At 62.3% G+C, this 16,505-nt stretch overlaps 1 protein-coding gene and 1 long non-coding RNA gene across 6 annotated transcripts in view; one reads left to right on the forward strand and one right to left on the reverse strand.

The window, feature by feature from the left end:
• The window catches only part of ACTN4 (actinin alpha 4), a 70,566-nt gene that overhangs the window by 52,715 nt on the left and 1,346 nt on the right, over positions 1-16,505 (forward strand). For 2 of the 5 annotated variants that reach the window (XM_070632717.1, XM_070632718.1), the window contains exons 9-20: positions 2,601-2,693; positions 4,342-4,572; positions 5,111-5,258; positions 8,640-8,790; positions 11,261-11,369; positions 11,588-11,728; positions 11,802-11,984; positions 12,084-12,218; positions 13,148-13,327; positions 14,062-14,208; positions 15,044-15,124; positions 16,341-16,499. In XM_070632717.1, coding sequence (XP_070488818.1) covers positions 2,601-2,693; positions 4,342-4,572; positions 5,111-5,258; positions 8,640-8,790; positions 11,261-11,369; positions 11,588-11,728; positions 11,802-11,984; positions 12,084-12,218; positions 13,148-13,327; positions 14,062-14,208; positions 15,044-15,124; positions 16,341-16,499 — 1,758 coding nt within the window. Of the gene's footprint in view, positions 1-2,600; positions 2,694-4,341; positions 4,573-5,110; positions 5,259-8,639; positions 8,791-11,260; positions 11,370-11,587; positions 11,729-11,801; positions 11,985-12,083; positions 12,219-13,147; positions 13,328-14,061; positions 14,209-15,043; positions 15,125-15,417; positions 15,484-16,340; positions 16,500-16,505 lie in introns of all 5 variants that reach the window. The other 3 variants (XM_070632720.1, XM_070632719.1, XM_070632721.1) reach the window with 2 other exon arrangements.
• Positions 4,416-10,136, reverse strand: LOC139085444 (uncharacterized). The gene is made up of 3 exons (XR_011543741.1): positions 9,664-10,136; positions 7,611-7,784; positions 4,416-7,527 (listed from the first exon to the last, which is right to left on the reverse strand). It is a non-coding gene; the product is annotated as an uncharacterized lncRNA (long non-coding RNA).

Here is a 16,505-nt window from a genome sequence, read left to right on the forward strand (position 1 = left end):
ATGGAGCTCTCACCACCTGCGAGGCACCCCTCCCAGGACCCCACGAGCATAGGCTCTAAGAGAGTCCCAGGGAGGGTGGGTGGTATCCCTGGTCAGAAGAGGAGGAAGCATGGTTCAGGGAGGTGGGAGCTGCCCCTGACGCCACAGGACAGGACTGCACCTGCGGCCTCCTGCAGAGCGCCCCCTTCAGAGCCGGGTCCAGCGGGGCCTTCCCGTGGGCGGTCTGCCCGGCCCTGCTCTGCCACCCTTAGCGCTGTGACCTCGGATAAATCACTTCCCCTCAGCTCCCCCGTCTGAAATGGGGACCATGTCAGTTCCCATCTCAGGGTTGTTCTGAAGATGAAGGCAGCTCGTACGGGTGAAGGCTTAGACGGTGCCTGGCTCCCTGAGCGCGCCGCAGATGATGGCGTCGCAGCGGCAGGGGTCTCCCCAGCCCTGTCCCGGGAGCCACATTTCAGAGCCTCTCACCAGCTGCCCTGCATGTGGTTGGAGCTTGTGTTTGGCATGTTCTGCTGGAGGGGACCCCACCCTAGTGGGGGTGGGTGGGCAGCGGTGGAAAATTCTCACCACCAATGCTGGCTAACAGCACGTTCACCACTGGACTCAGCCCTCGCGGCCCCGAGCCAGGTGCCCCACGGTGCCTTCGAGGGAGGGTGTTCTCTCCTGCCCAAAGTGCTCCTGTGCTGAGCTGGCCTCCTGTGCAGAGGGACTGAGGGAGCTGACACTGGCAGGGCAGCCCAGGTCAGAGCGTCCCGGGTTTCCGAGGCAGCGGGGCCCCTCTCGTGAGGGAGGAAACAAAGTTCAGGCTTCTCCAGCGATGAGTCCAGCTTCCCTCTGCTGCGTCTGCTGCTCAGGACAGCCTGGCCATGCTTTTTATTTTTGCCACTGTCTTGTCCCCAGAGACTCCGTCCAGGCTCTTTTTGTTTGTTTGTTTGTTTTTTGGTTTTTTTTTTTTTTTTGAGGAAGATTAGCCCTGAGCTAACTACTGCCAGTCCTCCTCTTTTTGCTGAGAAAGCCTGGCCCTGAGCTAATGTCGTGCCCATCTTCCTCTACTTTATACGTGGGATGCCTACCACAGCATGGCGTGCCAAGTGGTGCCATGTCCGCACCCGGGATCTGAACCAGTGAACCCCGGGCCGGCGAGAAGTAGAATGTGTGAATTTAATAGCTGCGCCATCGGGCCGGCCCCCGTCCAGGCTCTTGAAGAGCCCTCCGGGGGTGTAGCTGTAGTCTGTCAGTGTGAGGCGAGCCCCAGCTCTGGCTCTGAGTACGCCGTTTGCTCCTGATGGTTCACTTCTAGCCGCTGAAGCGCTTGCCCCTTGCTCTTTGCTCTCGGGTTCATTCATCAGCCCTGCGTACATCACACACGCCCAGCCCCGGCTGGGTGCCAGGCGCCCAGCCGTGCAACAGACACCGATGACTGCAGCGCCTGCCCGTGTGGGTCTGCACAGCCAAGTGGGTTTCAGCTTGCGGTGCCGGTCATCTCTTCCAAGTTAGGGGTCAGGGCCTGACCTCTGTCACCCCCCATAAGCTGCGACCTGGGCTCTGCTTCCTGTGTCGCATGGGCCAGTGGTCATTGGCTGAGCCCTCCTGAGCCTCATCTGAGGGGCAGTGCCTGGGGCCGTCGACGTGTCCTGCAGCACGATGCGGGGTGTGCGTGTGCACAAACCTCGGCGGTCCCTGCTCGGCTCCCCGCCTGTCCCCTGGTGCGGCGTGTGACCGGGAGAGGCGGGCCTGGAGCCCTCCCCCAGCTCTCTGTTTTCCTTCCCCACCACTCTGTAGACCCTCCTATTTCTGTTCCTGTTCTGTTGCTGTTTCAACTCTTCCTCTTGGACCCTTTCTGTGCTTCCTGAAAGGTACCTGGTCTCTCCTCCCCCGTGTGGCACTCCTCACCTTCCTCCTCCTCCTCTCCTCGCACTGTCCCCCAGCAGCACAAGGCGGGACCTTGTCCTGTGGTTCTGGGCAGAGACTAGTCACTGTCTCCACCACTCTGCTTTCCAAGGCCCTGGCTCCCTTCTGCCCCGTGGATTGTGACTTCTGCCCAGTGAGCTGTCGACACCCACCTCCAAGGGGAGGATTAGGAAGGGGCCAGGCACGCTCTGGCTGTGTGCTGACCACCAGGCTTCTTTTGGGGGGACACCAGTACCCCTGCCCCCTGCTCTGTCCCATCGCTGTCTAGCTTGGCCTTCTACAGCCTACTCTCCCACCTAAGGGAGACCCCTTCCAGGGCTTGGCCCACCAAAGGACCCCACTCAACCTCGCCCAACCCTCCTGTTGGAGGCCACCAGAGGGCCTGTGAATCCATTTCCCCTACAGTGGGAGGGCTCCCCAGCTCCCCTCAGCACCTCCAGGGTCCAGGCCCTTAGCCGAGGGGCCCAGCTATCTGGACGGGGCCTTTAGCGGTCAGCTGCGGGGACACCAGCAAGGTCTCTCGGGACACGGCACTCAGGGCGCCATCTTGCTGGAGCTGCGCTTCCTCTCCTTCCCTCCTCGGGGAGTTCTCTGTGGGCCCTGGAGGAGCCAGCTTTCAGGGGACCTGTGTGTCAGGAGGGAGGGTTGCCAGCCCCAGGCAGCCCTGACTGTGTGCTTCCGTCACCCAGGCTGAGACGGCCGCCAACCGGATCTGCAAGGTGCTGGCTGTCAATCAGGAGAACGAGCACCTGATGGAAGATTACGAGAGGCTGGCCAGCGATGTGAGTGTGCCACTCATCCCCACCCCGGGGCCCCGCTGCAGCTGAAAGGTCGGGTCACCCCTTGTTACCCTTGGCCGGAGGTCGTGTGACACTTGCAGAGGGGAGGACCAGCATGGCAGTGAGACTTTCTAGAAAAGGTTGTAAGGTTACAGGCAGTGTTGGACCAAGCCAATTTGTGACCTCTCGGGTTGGTTTCACAAGGCTAAGGGTGACACTGGAATGTCACTCTGCTAGCTGGCTCCTGGGTCTCGAGCATGGTTTCCTACAGAGACACTCAAGGGCAGCTTCCTGAACGTTGCTCTAGAACCTCCCAGGGAGCTTTTTACAAACTCCTGTTCCCGTGCCCTTCCCCCGAGGGACTGATCAGTAGGATGGAGAGAGCAGGAGCTGGTGTGATGGTGACAGGATTGCTGTTATCATGGCAGGCCCCTGCGAGCCCCTCGTGAGCGGGCTCAGCCGTCTTCACAGCAGCCCTACGAGGAGGGCCTCCTGTCACCCTGTTTTCCAAGTGAGGAAACTGAGGCCCAGAGAGGGTCCAGCGCACGGCTACCATCACACAGCTGGTGGGACAGAACCGGGGTTCAAACCGAGGCAGCCCCACTCCAGAGCCTGGGCCCGACTGTCAGTCGGGAACATGGGCGTTTAGGACATGCCTTCTAGATTCGCTCCTTTAGTTTTTAAATTCCCAGATTAAAAAAATAAAAACACTTCAGCTCCCCGAGGGCAGTCATTTGACTGCCCTTCTAGACCAGTGGTTCCCAGACTTTGAGATTTCACGGACCGGGAAGAGGTGTGACAGCCAACCCATGGCAGCCAACTTTTTATTTTGCCAAGTTAAGGATATTTTAAAAAGAAAAAGCTGCCATCTGTTACCACCATCATTTCTAATACCAAGAAGAAGTTAAAAGGTTGCATATTTTAGAATCAGCCTTTCCCGAGAGAGGGCAGTTGGCGCCATGCATCAAGACATAAACACACGCGGCACCTTTGTCCTCGGTTCTCTTCGTTTGCCAGAGGTTGGCGTTTGCGAACCACTTCTCCGAGCGTGTCTATGTTGCACAGTAACCGATTTTACTCTCCTAGGATTGCTCTAGAATGTCCAGTTTGTTTGCTTTTTATACCCCTTCCCCACTCCATCAAAGACATGAGCGGCTCATAAAAATAGAGGTCACTGTCTTTTTCAGCCTCACTTTCTGGTTTTTTATGTCCCAGCCCCTTTGCATGGCACTGGCCGCCCCAGAGCGAGCTGGGCCTGCGGTCAGTGAACAGGGAGCCGGGAGATTCAGACAGTGCTGAGCCCAGTGAAGACGGTGACAGCGGGCTCACATGGTGGGCTGTGATGGGGAGGCCCTCCGAGGAGGGGCGTTTGACTTCAAGCTGCCCAGCTTAGATCTGAGGAAAAGGAAAACCAAGAGAGGAAGTAGCCAGAGAACAGCACGGCGGTTCAGAGAGGGGCACGTGTTCCCAAATTCCTTGCCATGGGATCCCAAGAGGAATCTTGGGCAAGTTGGGCTGGGGAACAGGGGTGATCCCCAAGATCGGGCCCTCGAAGATCCAGGTCTCGTGTCCCCACGAGCCGGGGGTGGCCCTGTCAGCGCCCTGAGGGCCCCCCACAAAGGCCTCCTCCGTGCTCCTTGTGGGCCCACAGCTCCTGGAGTGGATCCGGCGCACGATCCCCTGGCTGGAGGACCGCGTGCCCCAGAAGACTATCCAGGAAATGCAGCAGAAGCTGGAGGACTTCCGCGACTACCGGCGTGTGCACAAGCCGCCCAAGGTGCAGGAGAAGTGCCAGCTGGAGATCAACTTCAACACGCTGCAGACCAAGCTGCGCCTCAGCAACCGGCCCGCCTTCATGCCCTCCGAGGGCAAGATGGTCTCGGTGAGTGCCCAGGGCGCCGGGGCTTGCGGAACTGCGAGGAGCAGAGGGGCAGCTCCAGACCCTCCCAGGCGTGTTGTTTGGCGCACACAGTCTCTCTTAACTAGAATGCACAGCCCGTGCGATGGGGGAGGGGCACTTGGTACTTGACCATGCGCCCCTCCCTGCCTCTGCCCAGAATCTTACCCCCATCCCCAAACCACACCGTAGTTTGTGTGGAATTGTTTGAATTTGGACCGGCTGTCAGCTATGACTCCAGGACCACCAGGTGCTTGAGGCCCCTTCTCAGGGGACGGACGATATCCCCTGGACAGTCACCTTCGGCTCCCATAGCCCCATCCGTGTCATTCATTCATTTTCATTCATCCATTTAATCTCAAAGAACTGACTGCACCTGCCATGCACCGGGCCCTGTCTGGGCACACGGACACAGCGAAGCAGGGGGCAGACGTGACCCCAGCCCATCAGCATCCCTCAGGGAGGCATCGCCCTGCTGGGTGCCCAAGCTGCCCTGTGATAGCCCTGCCCCCCTGCCCTGCAGGACATCAACAACGGCTGGCAGCACCTGGAGCAGGCCGAGAAGGGCTATGAGGAGTGGCTGCTGAACGAGATCCGCAGGCTGGAGCGGCTCGACCACCTGGCGGAGAAGTTCCGGCAGAAAGCCTCCATCCACGAGGCCTGGACCGATGGTATGGCCCTCCGCTGCCTCACCGCTTTCCCGTCTCTGAGGCGCACGCTCACGCACAGCACCCCTCCTGCGGTGGGTCTGTGTCAGGCCCCCTTTCCTGCTGCTTGGGCATGTGCATGTCAGAAATGCTGCTCTGGGTCCGGGTCCTCCAGTCCCAGGCAGCAGCGAACAGTTTGGGGCCAGGCCCTCCTTATCGTCCTGGCTGCTCTGGCCCAGAGGTTACAAGCAGGTGGGCCCCTCCCTGGGTCATCAAAGGCCAGTCGTCCAGGAATGCAGCCATGCCTCACCCCAGCTCCATGGGGAGGTGAGCCGTGCCCTGTCCACTCTGCCGTGTCTTCCCTGAGGACGGTGCCCGTCCTGGGCCTGGTGGACGTGGGGACAGGCTCACCCATCCCCAGCAGCCTGTGTGCAGACAGCACGCCTTCCGTCTTCCCCACCCTTTGTGACCATGGACTTCGTGCTGAAGAACCCGTGCTGGATGGACCTGTGTCCTGAGCACGGTCCTTAAAGGCCAGGCCAGGGAGCTGCCCCCTGGCTTGCTGCCCGACCCGAAGACCGTGCTCGCTGGCCGCTGGCTGCCACCCCTCACTGTGGCCCACCTGGGAGCTCTCTGCCCTCGTGACCCTTCCCAGGGCCTGGCCCCCCACAGGATGGCTTGTCCCCAAAGAGTAGCTATGCCTCCTGTTCCTCAGCGGCTCTGGGCTGCCTGTCCCCTTGGCTCAGGATGTGGAATTCCATCACGTCCCTGGCCTCGGTCAGGAGCCCCCATGGCTGAGATTCCAGATCCCAGGGGCCTGTAAGTCTTCAGAAAGTGGCTGGTGCCTGGGAAAGCCGAGAGCATCCATAGCCCGCACTCCCGCTTCTGGCCACCTCCTCACCAACTCTGTCTCTGCCCTCCTGCCACCGCCCTGCCCGGCTGATTTCACACTTCTCTGCATTGCTCAGTGTTGGCTCTCATCCCTTCCACCCCCACAGCTCCCTGTGAGATCCTCACTGAGCCTCTGGTGGCTCCTCCAGCCCCCACCCACCCAGCTTTTCTGCAGGCAGCCCCCACACTAGCCACATACTAAGACCTACCCAGAGGCACCCATACGGAGTCTGCCCCGCCCCGTCAGCCTGTGAACACATACCTGCGTGATCGCAGACCTGGGCCCACGTCACCCGTGTCCCTGGCTGCAGCCCATCTAGTGCCCTCTTCACATGAGCTCAGGCCGGCTGTTCTCCAGCAGCAGCTGCCAGATCCAGAGCCAGACCCTGGTCCCTCCTCCGCCAGGGAAAGAAGGTAGAGGAGGAGAACCCGGAAGGGGGGCGCGGAAGAGCTGGCCCGGGCCAGGGATGTGGGCACCACCGTCACACCTCGCAGAAATGGTGCCCAGGGTTTCTACACCGCCCCCCCCGGAGGAGGGGCCTTGGCATTTAGTTCATTTGTTCATTCATTCACCAGACCCCTCTTGAGCGTCGTCTTTGTGCACAGGCGTTTCCCAGGTAGGCGAGGTCCCAACCTGGGGGGCTTACAGGCCAGCAGGTTGGGGTATTTCTCCTGTCAGGGCCCCTCGGGCACAGCAGCTGTGTCCCATGCCTGGACTGGGCTGTCTCCTTGTTACCACGCCATGTGTCTCCCTCATCCTTCACGGGCTCTGGGTGTCATCCCTGTGGATTTCCCTTCTGGAGCCTCTTGGCCCATGTTATCAGCTCTGCAGTCCCTCGCCTGGGGCTCCAGCGGACCCTGGGAAGATGGCTTCCTGTGGCTGAGGAGTGTGGGTGTGCGGCCACCAGACCTTCCCTGGGAATGACCCCGGGGCCTGCCTTCATCTGAAGGTGTTTAGGGGTAGCCGGCCCTGTCTCCAGCCAGGGCCCAACTGGTTCAGCGGTCTCCACATGCCCCTGTCCCACCCCTTTGGCATCTGGCCCTGCTCCTCGCGTCAGCCCAGGGACCCCAGGCAGTCCTGCCTTCTCTCGTTCCCAAGATCCAAAGCCTCTGTCCTCTGAACCCCCAATTATGCAGAACAGGAGGACAGACCGGCCTCCCGCCCCCTCAGCCCAGCTGGGACCCAGTTGTAGCAGCCTCCTCACCCTGGGGGTCAGGCCCAGAGGTTGGGATGAGCCGCCATCACTCTGTGTCCCCCTCAGCATCCCCCCCAGCCTGCAGGGGTGCAGGTCTGTGCAGGTCTTGGATTGTCTGGGGAAGAACGAGCCCCGAGTCCCTCCGTGGCTGTCGCGGCCTCTCCCGAGTTTGCAGTGCGCCCCCGGCCGGCTCCCTTGCTGAAGCTCTGCGGAGGCGGAGAAGTGGGAACCTACTATTTCGGGTTCCCACCCTTGGGAGAAAATTTGGAGAAGGGAATTGCAAGCTTGCCTTTGTGGTTAGGCCTCCCGCCCCAGGGCTGCAGGGCTCGTGGAGTCAGGCTCCCAGGCTGCCGCCCCCGCCTGCCAGTGCCGGCCTGGTCCTCGGGGTGGATGCGATGGTCCCGGCTCCATGCCTGCCCTTCTCGAACGTCACCTCACTGAGACGCCAGGCCTGACGTTGACCCTGTTTTACAGATGAGGGACAGGCGGGGAGAGGCTGCGTGCCACCCCACCGCTCCGAGGTCCGCACCAGGCGGGCAGCTGTTGCTCAGATGCTCTGGTGCTGTGCTGAGGAGGGGATCTCTGAGCAGCACTCCAGGGGGAGCCCAAGGTGGCCTGCCTGAGCAGGGCACCTGCAGGAGCCGGGCTCCCAGCTGCCTGCCCAGGCGGGCACTTCCCCTTGGTCCTCTGCAGCCCTTCCTGTGCGTGAGCCCTTCCTTGAGCTCCTGTCCTTGGCTGTATAACCAGCCGGTCTCCAGGACCAGTAACAGTGTTCCTCCTGCCTTCAGAGGGCCTGACGGTGCACTGCACAGAGAAAGCCCTTGGGACGGGGTGGAGCACATGGATGTGTGTTAGGACCAGCACCCTGAGGGGGGCGGGCCCAGGGGTCGGGTCCTGGGAGAAGCCTGGCTTGAACACTTCCCCTGCCCCACCCTGCTGAGGCAGGGCTGTAGCCCCGCTGCTTCTGTGGGTCACAGCCCTCCACAGGTGGGTGACCCCTCTCCAGCCAGGGTGGCACATCCTCTTATGGTCTCCCACCACTAACGGACACTAAGTGTAGGACGTGCAGGTTCACCTGGGATATCCGTCTCAGGCCCACCAACCCCACAGTATCTCCTGGTTCCATCCAGGATATAGTTGGGCTTAGAGATCCCTGGAAAGGGCAAGGAAAAAGGTTCCAGAAGTTTCTAGCCTTCGTGGCACCGTCCTCAATGAGGCAGGATGTGAGGACCGCACCCCGTTTCCCTCTCTGGTTGGACGGCCCTCTGGACTCCCGCTGTGCTGGTGTCTAAGCACCCCCTGCCCTCTGCGCCCCCAGGGAAGGAGGCCATGCTGAAGCAGCGGGACTATGAGACGGCCACCCTGTCGGACATCAAAGCCCTCATCCGCAAGCACGAGGCCTTCGAGAGCGACCTGGCCGCACACCAGGACCGCGTGGAGCAGATTGCGGCCATCGCCCAGGAGCTCAAGTACGTGTGGGCTCACGGAGCCCCGGCACCTGCCTTCCCTTCAGCACCCAGCCCAGAGCAGTGGTGGGGCTGCCTCCTGAGGCCCGGCCTGCCACAGGGCCTGGACGGGGCCTCCCAGCCCGCCCCCCAACTCCTGTCAGAGGCCAGGGAAGGGCCTGTTCGAGGACGCCCTTATCCATCTCGTCTTAACCCCGGATGAGAAACAGTGGGGTCTGGATTCTCTGATAGAAGGGAGGTCTCTGACCCCCTGTCTTGATTCCTAGGCTGTAGGGGTCCCTGGGGCTCCACCTCCTCTGCCTGCCATACCAAGGGGACCTCCTGGCCCCCTGATGTGGGGGCAGCCTAGCCCCTACTGCTCCCACCCGCTCCTCCCTGAGGGAGTAGGGCTGTACAGAGAGCCCATTGTTCTGCTGCCCTTCCCTCTCCTGCTCAGAATACGCTTATTGTAAAAGCTTCCAGGCAGCCGGTTCTTTGCCCTCCCTTCCCCGCCCCAGTCAGATAAACTTGCGGACACAATTAGTACACTGAACCTCCAGAGCCAGTGAATGGGGGCCTTATTCCGCCAGTGCAGCGGCCAGCAGCGGGGAGGGCCCAGCGAGTGGGAGGCCCAGGCCATTACTTCATGGAAAATCCGCAGGCCCTGGAGGGGCGGCAGGGCTCCCAAAATAGCTGTCTGCTCAGAAATAGGAGCCTTGGCTGGAACTGCCCTTTCCACAGACACCCCCACCCCGCCACCATCCTCCCCACACTCCTGTTCCTACAAGGCCAGGGCCAGCCCGACGCCTGGTACAGCCACGCTGGGCTGGGCCAGTTTCCTCCCTGACTCCTCCCGCCGCACTGCCCAGTTGCTCTGGGGGTCCCCCGTTTGCTCACCCTGCGGCAGAAGTACCGTGGGGCCTTCGCAGTCCCTGCTGGGCACTACTGGAGGGTCCCCTTGGGGTCCTGCAGCCTCTCCTAGGATTGAGCCCCTGCACCTGGCGTGCCCGGGCCGAGGAGATGAGGTCACAGACGCAGACATCCGCAGGGATGTGGGGGTGGGATGTGGGCAGGTCCCCCCGTTGGTGGGCGAGCCCCTGGAAGCTGGTGGGACACACACTTGGAGTAAGTCCTAGGCCGGCCTACTTCGCAGGCTCAGGGGAGAGCCGTGCAAACCCACTCCCCGAGCCAGGGAACGGACGGTCCTGAAGCAGTTCTCCGGACCGTAGCCCTGGAAGAGAAGGGCAGGGCTGTTTGGGGTGCCGTCCGTTCCCTCCCCGATGATCAGGGGCCGAGGGCCGGCCAGGACCATCTGGATGGACAGCCCGGCGAGCGTGGACTAATGGCAGTGACGAAAACTCAGAGTGCTCGGTGCTCTGCCTGCACCAGCTCCTTTACTCCCCCAGCCACTGCGTTGCAGAGGGGGAGCTGAGGCACAGAGAGGCTAAGGGGCTTGCCCAAGGTCACACAGCTAGGGAGTGGTTGGGACAGCAATGGAACCCAGGCTGCCTGGTGCCTCTGTGGAGCACAGCCTCACTCCCTCTCCCAGCCCTTGCATGCGCCCTGGCCCCTGTATCCTGCCTGCCTGGCTTGCTCACCAGGCAGGCGAGACAGCCCCCAGGTCCTGTTCCTCCCCAGAGCTGTTCCCTGCTCCCCACCCCTCGCCAGGCCCCCAAGGTCCTGCTACAGGCATGACTCCCTAGGATCCCGCTGCTAAGAATGTCCGTGTGTCTGGACTGCAGGAGCCAGGGACCTGGGCTGGTTTGAGGGATGGAGGGGCCGGGAGGCTGTGGTGGGTGTGGGGGCAGGAGCTATTGTACCAGCCTGGCGCTCCCTGAACCCTGGGCGAAGCAGTGATCAAACCTACTCCCTAGTCAGCTCTCTTTTTTCTTAAATATGTTAGTAATTGCATAGAATGAGAGCAATTAACTGCTTTAATACCCATTAAAACAAATGTGCAACCTGGATAAATACTGCCGCTGGTTTTACCTACGGAGCCCGCGGGCTGCTCTCAGCGTTCACGTGTACTGGGTGACATGCTCTCCACGCCCTCCCATCTCATGGATGAGAAAATGAGGTGGCCAGAGTAGGGAGTGCCCTGCCAGGGGTCACATGAGGACAGCATCAGAGGCAGAATTCAGCCCGGGGGGCTTGGCTCTAGCCCATCCCGTAACCAGTGCACACTGCTGGACTTCTTTAGATGGAAACGCAGTCCCGATGCGGGCGTGGTTGAGGGCCGCACTCGGGGGCCTCCGAGGTAGCTTATGGCGACAGAGCACATCACGGAGTGTGTGAGCAGGAGGAAGCCCCTGCCCGTCAGCCCCTCCCCCACGTTCCTCCTACCTGGGGGCCCGTGGGCTGGAGGGGTGATTGATGACGGATGTCCTTAAGTGTTGGTGTCCCTGGCACCTGGCCTGAGACGCCTGGGGTGGGTGGGCCCTAGCACACCCTTGACTGCCCCTGCTGGCCTCATCACCATCTTCCCGGCCCACAGCGAGCTGGATTACTACGACTCCCACAACGTCAACACCCGGTGCCAGAAGATCTGCGACCAGTGGGATGCCCTCGGCTCTCTGACCCACAGCCGCAGGGAAGCCCTGGAGGTGAGGAGGGGCGATGCCACCCACCGAGCCTGTGTCCCCGCTGCCTTGAGGCTGGGGGGGCGGTAACCATGTCCAGACCCTTTAGCTTCCCCTGACCCACCCAGATGGGACATTCTCTGGCTCCTTCCTGCCCCCACGCCCCTCCCCCCCATTCCCCACCGCTCTTGCTCGCTGGCTGACCTCTGTACTCTGTCCCTGTCCCTCCCCATGCACACCAGAAAACAGAGAAGCAGCTGGAGACCATTGACCAGCTGCACCTGGAGTACGCCAAGCGGGCAGCCCCCTTCAACAACTGGATGGAGAGTGCCATGGAGGATCTCCAGGACATGTTCATCGTGCACACCATCGAGGAGATCGAGGTCTGCAGCCGCCGCCCTTCTCCTGGGGCCTCAGCGGGGCTGGACGGCCCCCTCACTCCCTCTCCTTCCCCAGGGCCTCATCTCAGCCCATGACCAGTTCAAGTCGACACTGCCAGACGCCGACAGGGAGCGCGATGCCATCCTGGCCATCCACAAGGAGGCCCAGAGGATCGCCGAGAGCAACCACATCAAGCTGTCGGGCAGCAACCCCTACACCACCGTCACGCCCCAGATCATCAACTCCAAGTGGGAGAAGGTGAGTGGGGCCCATCGGCAGGACCCGAGCTGGGGCTGGGGCTGGGCCAGCCCGGTGAGGGAGCCGCCACCTGACCGCGCTGCTCGCGGCCGTCCCCAGGTGCAGCAGCTGGTGCCTAAGCGGGACCAGGCCCTCCTGGAGGAACAGAGCAAGCAGCAGTCCAACGAGCGCCTCCGCCGCCAGTTCGCCAGCCAGGCCAACATCGTGGGGCCCTGGATCCAGACTAAGATGGAGGTGAGGGGCCCGGCCCCTGCTGTGGGCCCAGGAAAGCCTGGCAGGGCCGAGTTGGGAAAGAGCCCCCAGTGAGCGGGAGGCCCCAGTGCTCCCTGGGGCCAGCAAGCTGGGAGCCCCGACGGCCTCGCGGGAGGAGGCGGGTCAGTGGGATTGCGTCGGTGGAAAGGGCAGTGCTGCCCAGAGGGAGACTCCGCTGAGCAGTCAGAGGTGGCTCAGGCCTCGACTCTGCCCTGGACTGGCAATCGTGAGCTCAGGAGTTTAACCTCTGCTCCTCAGTTTTCTCCTCTCTAAAATGGGTGTGAAAACAGTTACCGCGCTCAGACCCTCAGTGTGCTCACGGATGAACCTTGTGACCCGGCCACAGGAAGGCTGGTAAAGATCCGATTGCAGCTCTGGCTGCCACTTGCCAGTTGCTCACCGTGTACCAGGCACCCTGTTGGCCAGGGCGGCCTCGCTTAAACTTGCAGCAAGCCTGGGAGGGGCGCAGGCAGGCCAGCCTCGCAGCCCAGAGCTGGCTGCCCAGCGTGGCCACTGTGGGAGCCGAGGCGTGGGGAGCCGCTCTGAAGATGGCCAGGCCTGGGACAGATCCCAGCTCTGTGACAAGTTGCTCTCTTTGGGCCTCAGTTTGCACATCTGCACTCTGGGCTGTCACCGTCCTGGGCCTCACAGGGAGTCGAGGGTGCAGTGAGGTTGGGCGCATTATACTTGGCACAGAAACGCTCCATCCTGGCTGCTTTACTCTAGATGACAGGACTGGGGGGACAGCCAGCGAGCTGCAGGCCTTCCAGGAGAGGGGACCCCTGGGCAAAGGCCCCAGGCTGGAGGCCCCCCTGGCTGTGGGGCAGCCAGCGACAGAGAGACCTTCCCCAGGTGGCTGGGGGTGGCCGGGGGCCCGCCAGCCTGCCCCCAGCGCAGCGCCTTCTCTGCAGGAGATCGGGCGCATTTCCATCGAGATGAACGGGACCCTGGAGGACCAGCTGAGCCACCTGAAGCAGTACGAGCGCAGCATCGTGGACTACAAGCCCAACCTGGACCTGCTCGAGCAGCAGCACCAGCTCATCCAGGAGGCCCTCATCTTCGACAACAAGCACACCAACTACACCATGGAGGTACGTCCACCGCCCGCCGCCCAGGCCGGGCCTCCGTGTGCCAAATCGTTGGGGCCAGTAGAAGAGCTATCTGCCACTTCCTCTGTCTCCTCTTTTACTCTGACGGCAAAGAGACTAGATTGAACGTCCACACATTTCAGAAAAGCACAGTTTTCCCACCACCGCTCTCCCATCACCATGACAACGTGTGGCTCAGGACAGGCTCCCGGGAGAGCTGGGAGGGCAGCATCTGCCCCCGCTGTGGCCTCAGCAGTTTCGTCCTCGCTTGAGGACACAGATCCGCCAGCGTGTGCAGGAGTCCGTGGGCACAGCTCGCTGCAGGGTCAAAGTGTCGGGCTGGTTGCCATCCTTGGGGTAGCTTGAAATTGTCCACCAGGACCATATTTACACCATGCACATCCACAGATACCACAAAACAAATAGGTTTTCCCCCGTAGAAAGCCAGTTAGACGTTGCCCAGCATACCTCTGCTAAGGTTCCCAGTGGATCCTGGCATAGGTATTGGGCCCTGGCCCTGCTCTGCTGGGACATAAACCAACGTGACGTGGACCCTGCTGGTTGGCAGAGGCCACAGGGAGGCGCCACGCCTGTTGCTGTGTGCAGATGAGGCCCAGAGAGCAGGAGCTGGACTGGGGCTGGGGAGAGAGTCGGGGTGGGTCCGACTCCAGGCCACATCCTGCTGCGAGGGGGCGCCATGGTCCCAGCTCCCCAGTCACAGCCTTGCCCCTCCCCAGCACATCCGTGTGGGCTGGGAACAGCTGCTCACCACCATCGCGCGCACCATCAACGAGGTCGAGAACCAGATCCTCACCCGCGACGCCAAGGGCATCAGCCAGGAGCAGATGCAGGAGTTCCGCGCCTCCTTCAACCACTTCGACAAGGTGGGCCGCTCCTGCCGCCCCCGGGTCTCCCTTCTCCCTGCTCTCACCATCCCATCCCGCCCCCTCCGTCGTCTTTGCATCTGTCCGTCTGTTCACATCACAGTTGCTGAGTATCAGCCGCCACTCACAGGGCCTGGCAGGGCCTCAGCCACTGACGGGGCGCAGAGGCACGTGACCTGGACCCCCAGCCTCGGCTTCCCTCGAGGCAGGAGAGGAGGTCCCAAGCCCCGGCTCTGGGGCAAAACCTTGCCAACCTACCAGTGAACTAAGTTCCAGCACGGCTGAGATCCAGGACCCAGCTGGGCTTCTGGGATGTGCATGCACGCACACACACACACACACACACACACACACGCACACACACACACACACGGGGGTGTTAACGTGCAGATTCCGCCTGGCATTCCCTTTCGAAGGGCCCTGAGCACCTGTGTTTGCCCCTCCCCCTCCTACCCTGCTGGGCCGGGTGCCCTCAGCTCTGCACTGTCAGGCGGGGACCCCGACATCCCACGCGGGATGGGGTGCGGTCCCTTTTCTTCCACCCCAAATCCTGGGGCAAGGAGAGCTCCCACTCTCTCACGAGTCCTGGGACTCAGTCCTCAGTCCTGCACCTCAGCTCCTGCCCCTGCTCTGGCCCAGGGGCCTCTGACTGCCCGCCAGGCCACCCACGGCCCTCCACTGTCCCTCCCTGCCCTGGCCGTCACCTCATCCTCGTCCCCTCTAACTGTGTGTTTCCTCCCCCATGTGTTCCCCTCCCCCTGCCCTCTGCACGGGACCCTGGCCCCTCTCCCCACCTCTCTGCGGGGCCTGGTCTCCACGGACGCCCACCCGGCAGGACCACGGCGGGGCGCTGGGGCCGGAGGAGTTCAAGGCCTGCCTCATCAGCCTGGGCTACGATGTGGAGAATGACCGGCAGGTACGCACCCACGCCCGCCGACCGTGGCATTAACTGCTCTTTCTCTCTCTCTCTCCTCTCTGTCTCCCCTCCTCTCGCCGTGCCGCCCCTTGTCATTGCGTGTGCCATTTCACCCGCTCTCCTGCCTCCTCCCTGCCCTGTGTCTCTGGACACCGTCCCCCTTACCTGGTCTCTCGGGGCCGCCTGTTTCCCCCGCTCTCCGCCACTGTCCTGTTTCCCGCTGTGCACATGGGGCGGCCCCTCTTGCCTACTCTGGGTCTGGCCTCCTCTGCTGTCCCTGCGTCCTCGAGCAGAAACAGACAGGCAGCATGGACTCCGATGACTTCAGGGCTCTGCTTATCTCCACAGGATACAGCCTGGTATGCGGCCTCTGCTCCCCTGCTGCCGTGCTCTCCTCCTCCACTCCTCTGCCTCCCCCTCCCCCCCCTTCCCCATCCCTCTTCTCCCCCCCTCCTACTCCCCTTCTCCTCCTCTCCTTCCTCCCCTGCCTTCTCCCCCTCCTCCCCTTTCTCTTCTCCCTTCTCCTCCCGCCTCCCTCTCCTTCCTCCTCTCCCTTCTCCGCCTCTTCGTCCTCCTCCCTCCCCTTCCTCCCCTGCCTTCTCCTCCTCCTCTCTTTCCTCCTCTCCCTTCTCCCCCTCCTCCCTTTCCTCGTCCCCCCGCTCCTCCTCCCCCCCTGCTCCTCCTCCCCCTCCCCCTCCTACTCCTCCTCTCCTCTTCCTCCTCCTCTCCGCCACCTCCGCCCCCGCCTAGAGTCTCCCTGTCCTCCGGGACACTCCACCAGAGCAGCACAGCCTCGCTGCCTCTTCCGCTGCATCTGCTGGGCTGGGGTCCCTCCAGTGACTCCCTGGCCTCCCCTTCCTTTCCTAGAAGTCTCTGCGGAGAGGGGTCAGGTTCCTGGCTCTCCCCCTTCTCTCTCTTTCTCTCTCTCCCCCATCCTTCAGAGCTAGCTTGTGAGCCTGGGGCTGATGAGCAGGAGCCCTGTGTGGTCCACGTCCCAGCTCCTCACTTCCCACAGACATGGGCGGGATGGAGCAGCGGGCCCAGCCCGGCCTGGGGGACCAAGGCCCTTGGAGGCCGGCTCACAACGGCAGCTTGCTGGGCCAGGCTCGGGCTCTGCTCTCCTGGCCTGGTTCTCCTGGGGGGCATCTGCCAGGCCAGGCTGGGCCGCCCTGCTTGGCTCACATGCTCTGTCCCCTGCCCGACTCCCACCCCGCAGGGCGACGCCGAGTTCAACCGCATCATGAGCATGGTTGACCCCAACCACAGCGGCCTCGTGACCTTCCAAGCGTTCATCGACTTCATGTCGAGGGAGACCACTGACACAGACACGGCCGACCAGGTCATCGCTTCCTTCAAGGTCCTGGCAGGGGACAAGGTAAGC

This window comes from Equus przewalskii, chromosome 9 (genome assembly GCF_037783145.1).
Source record: "Equus przewalskii isolate Varuska chromosome 9, EquPr2, whole genome shotgun sequence".
NCBI classification, from domain to species: domain Eukaryota; kingdom Metazoa; phylum Chordata; class Mammalia; order Perissodactyla; family Equidae; genus Equus; species Equus przewalskii.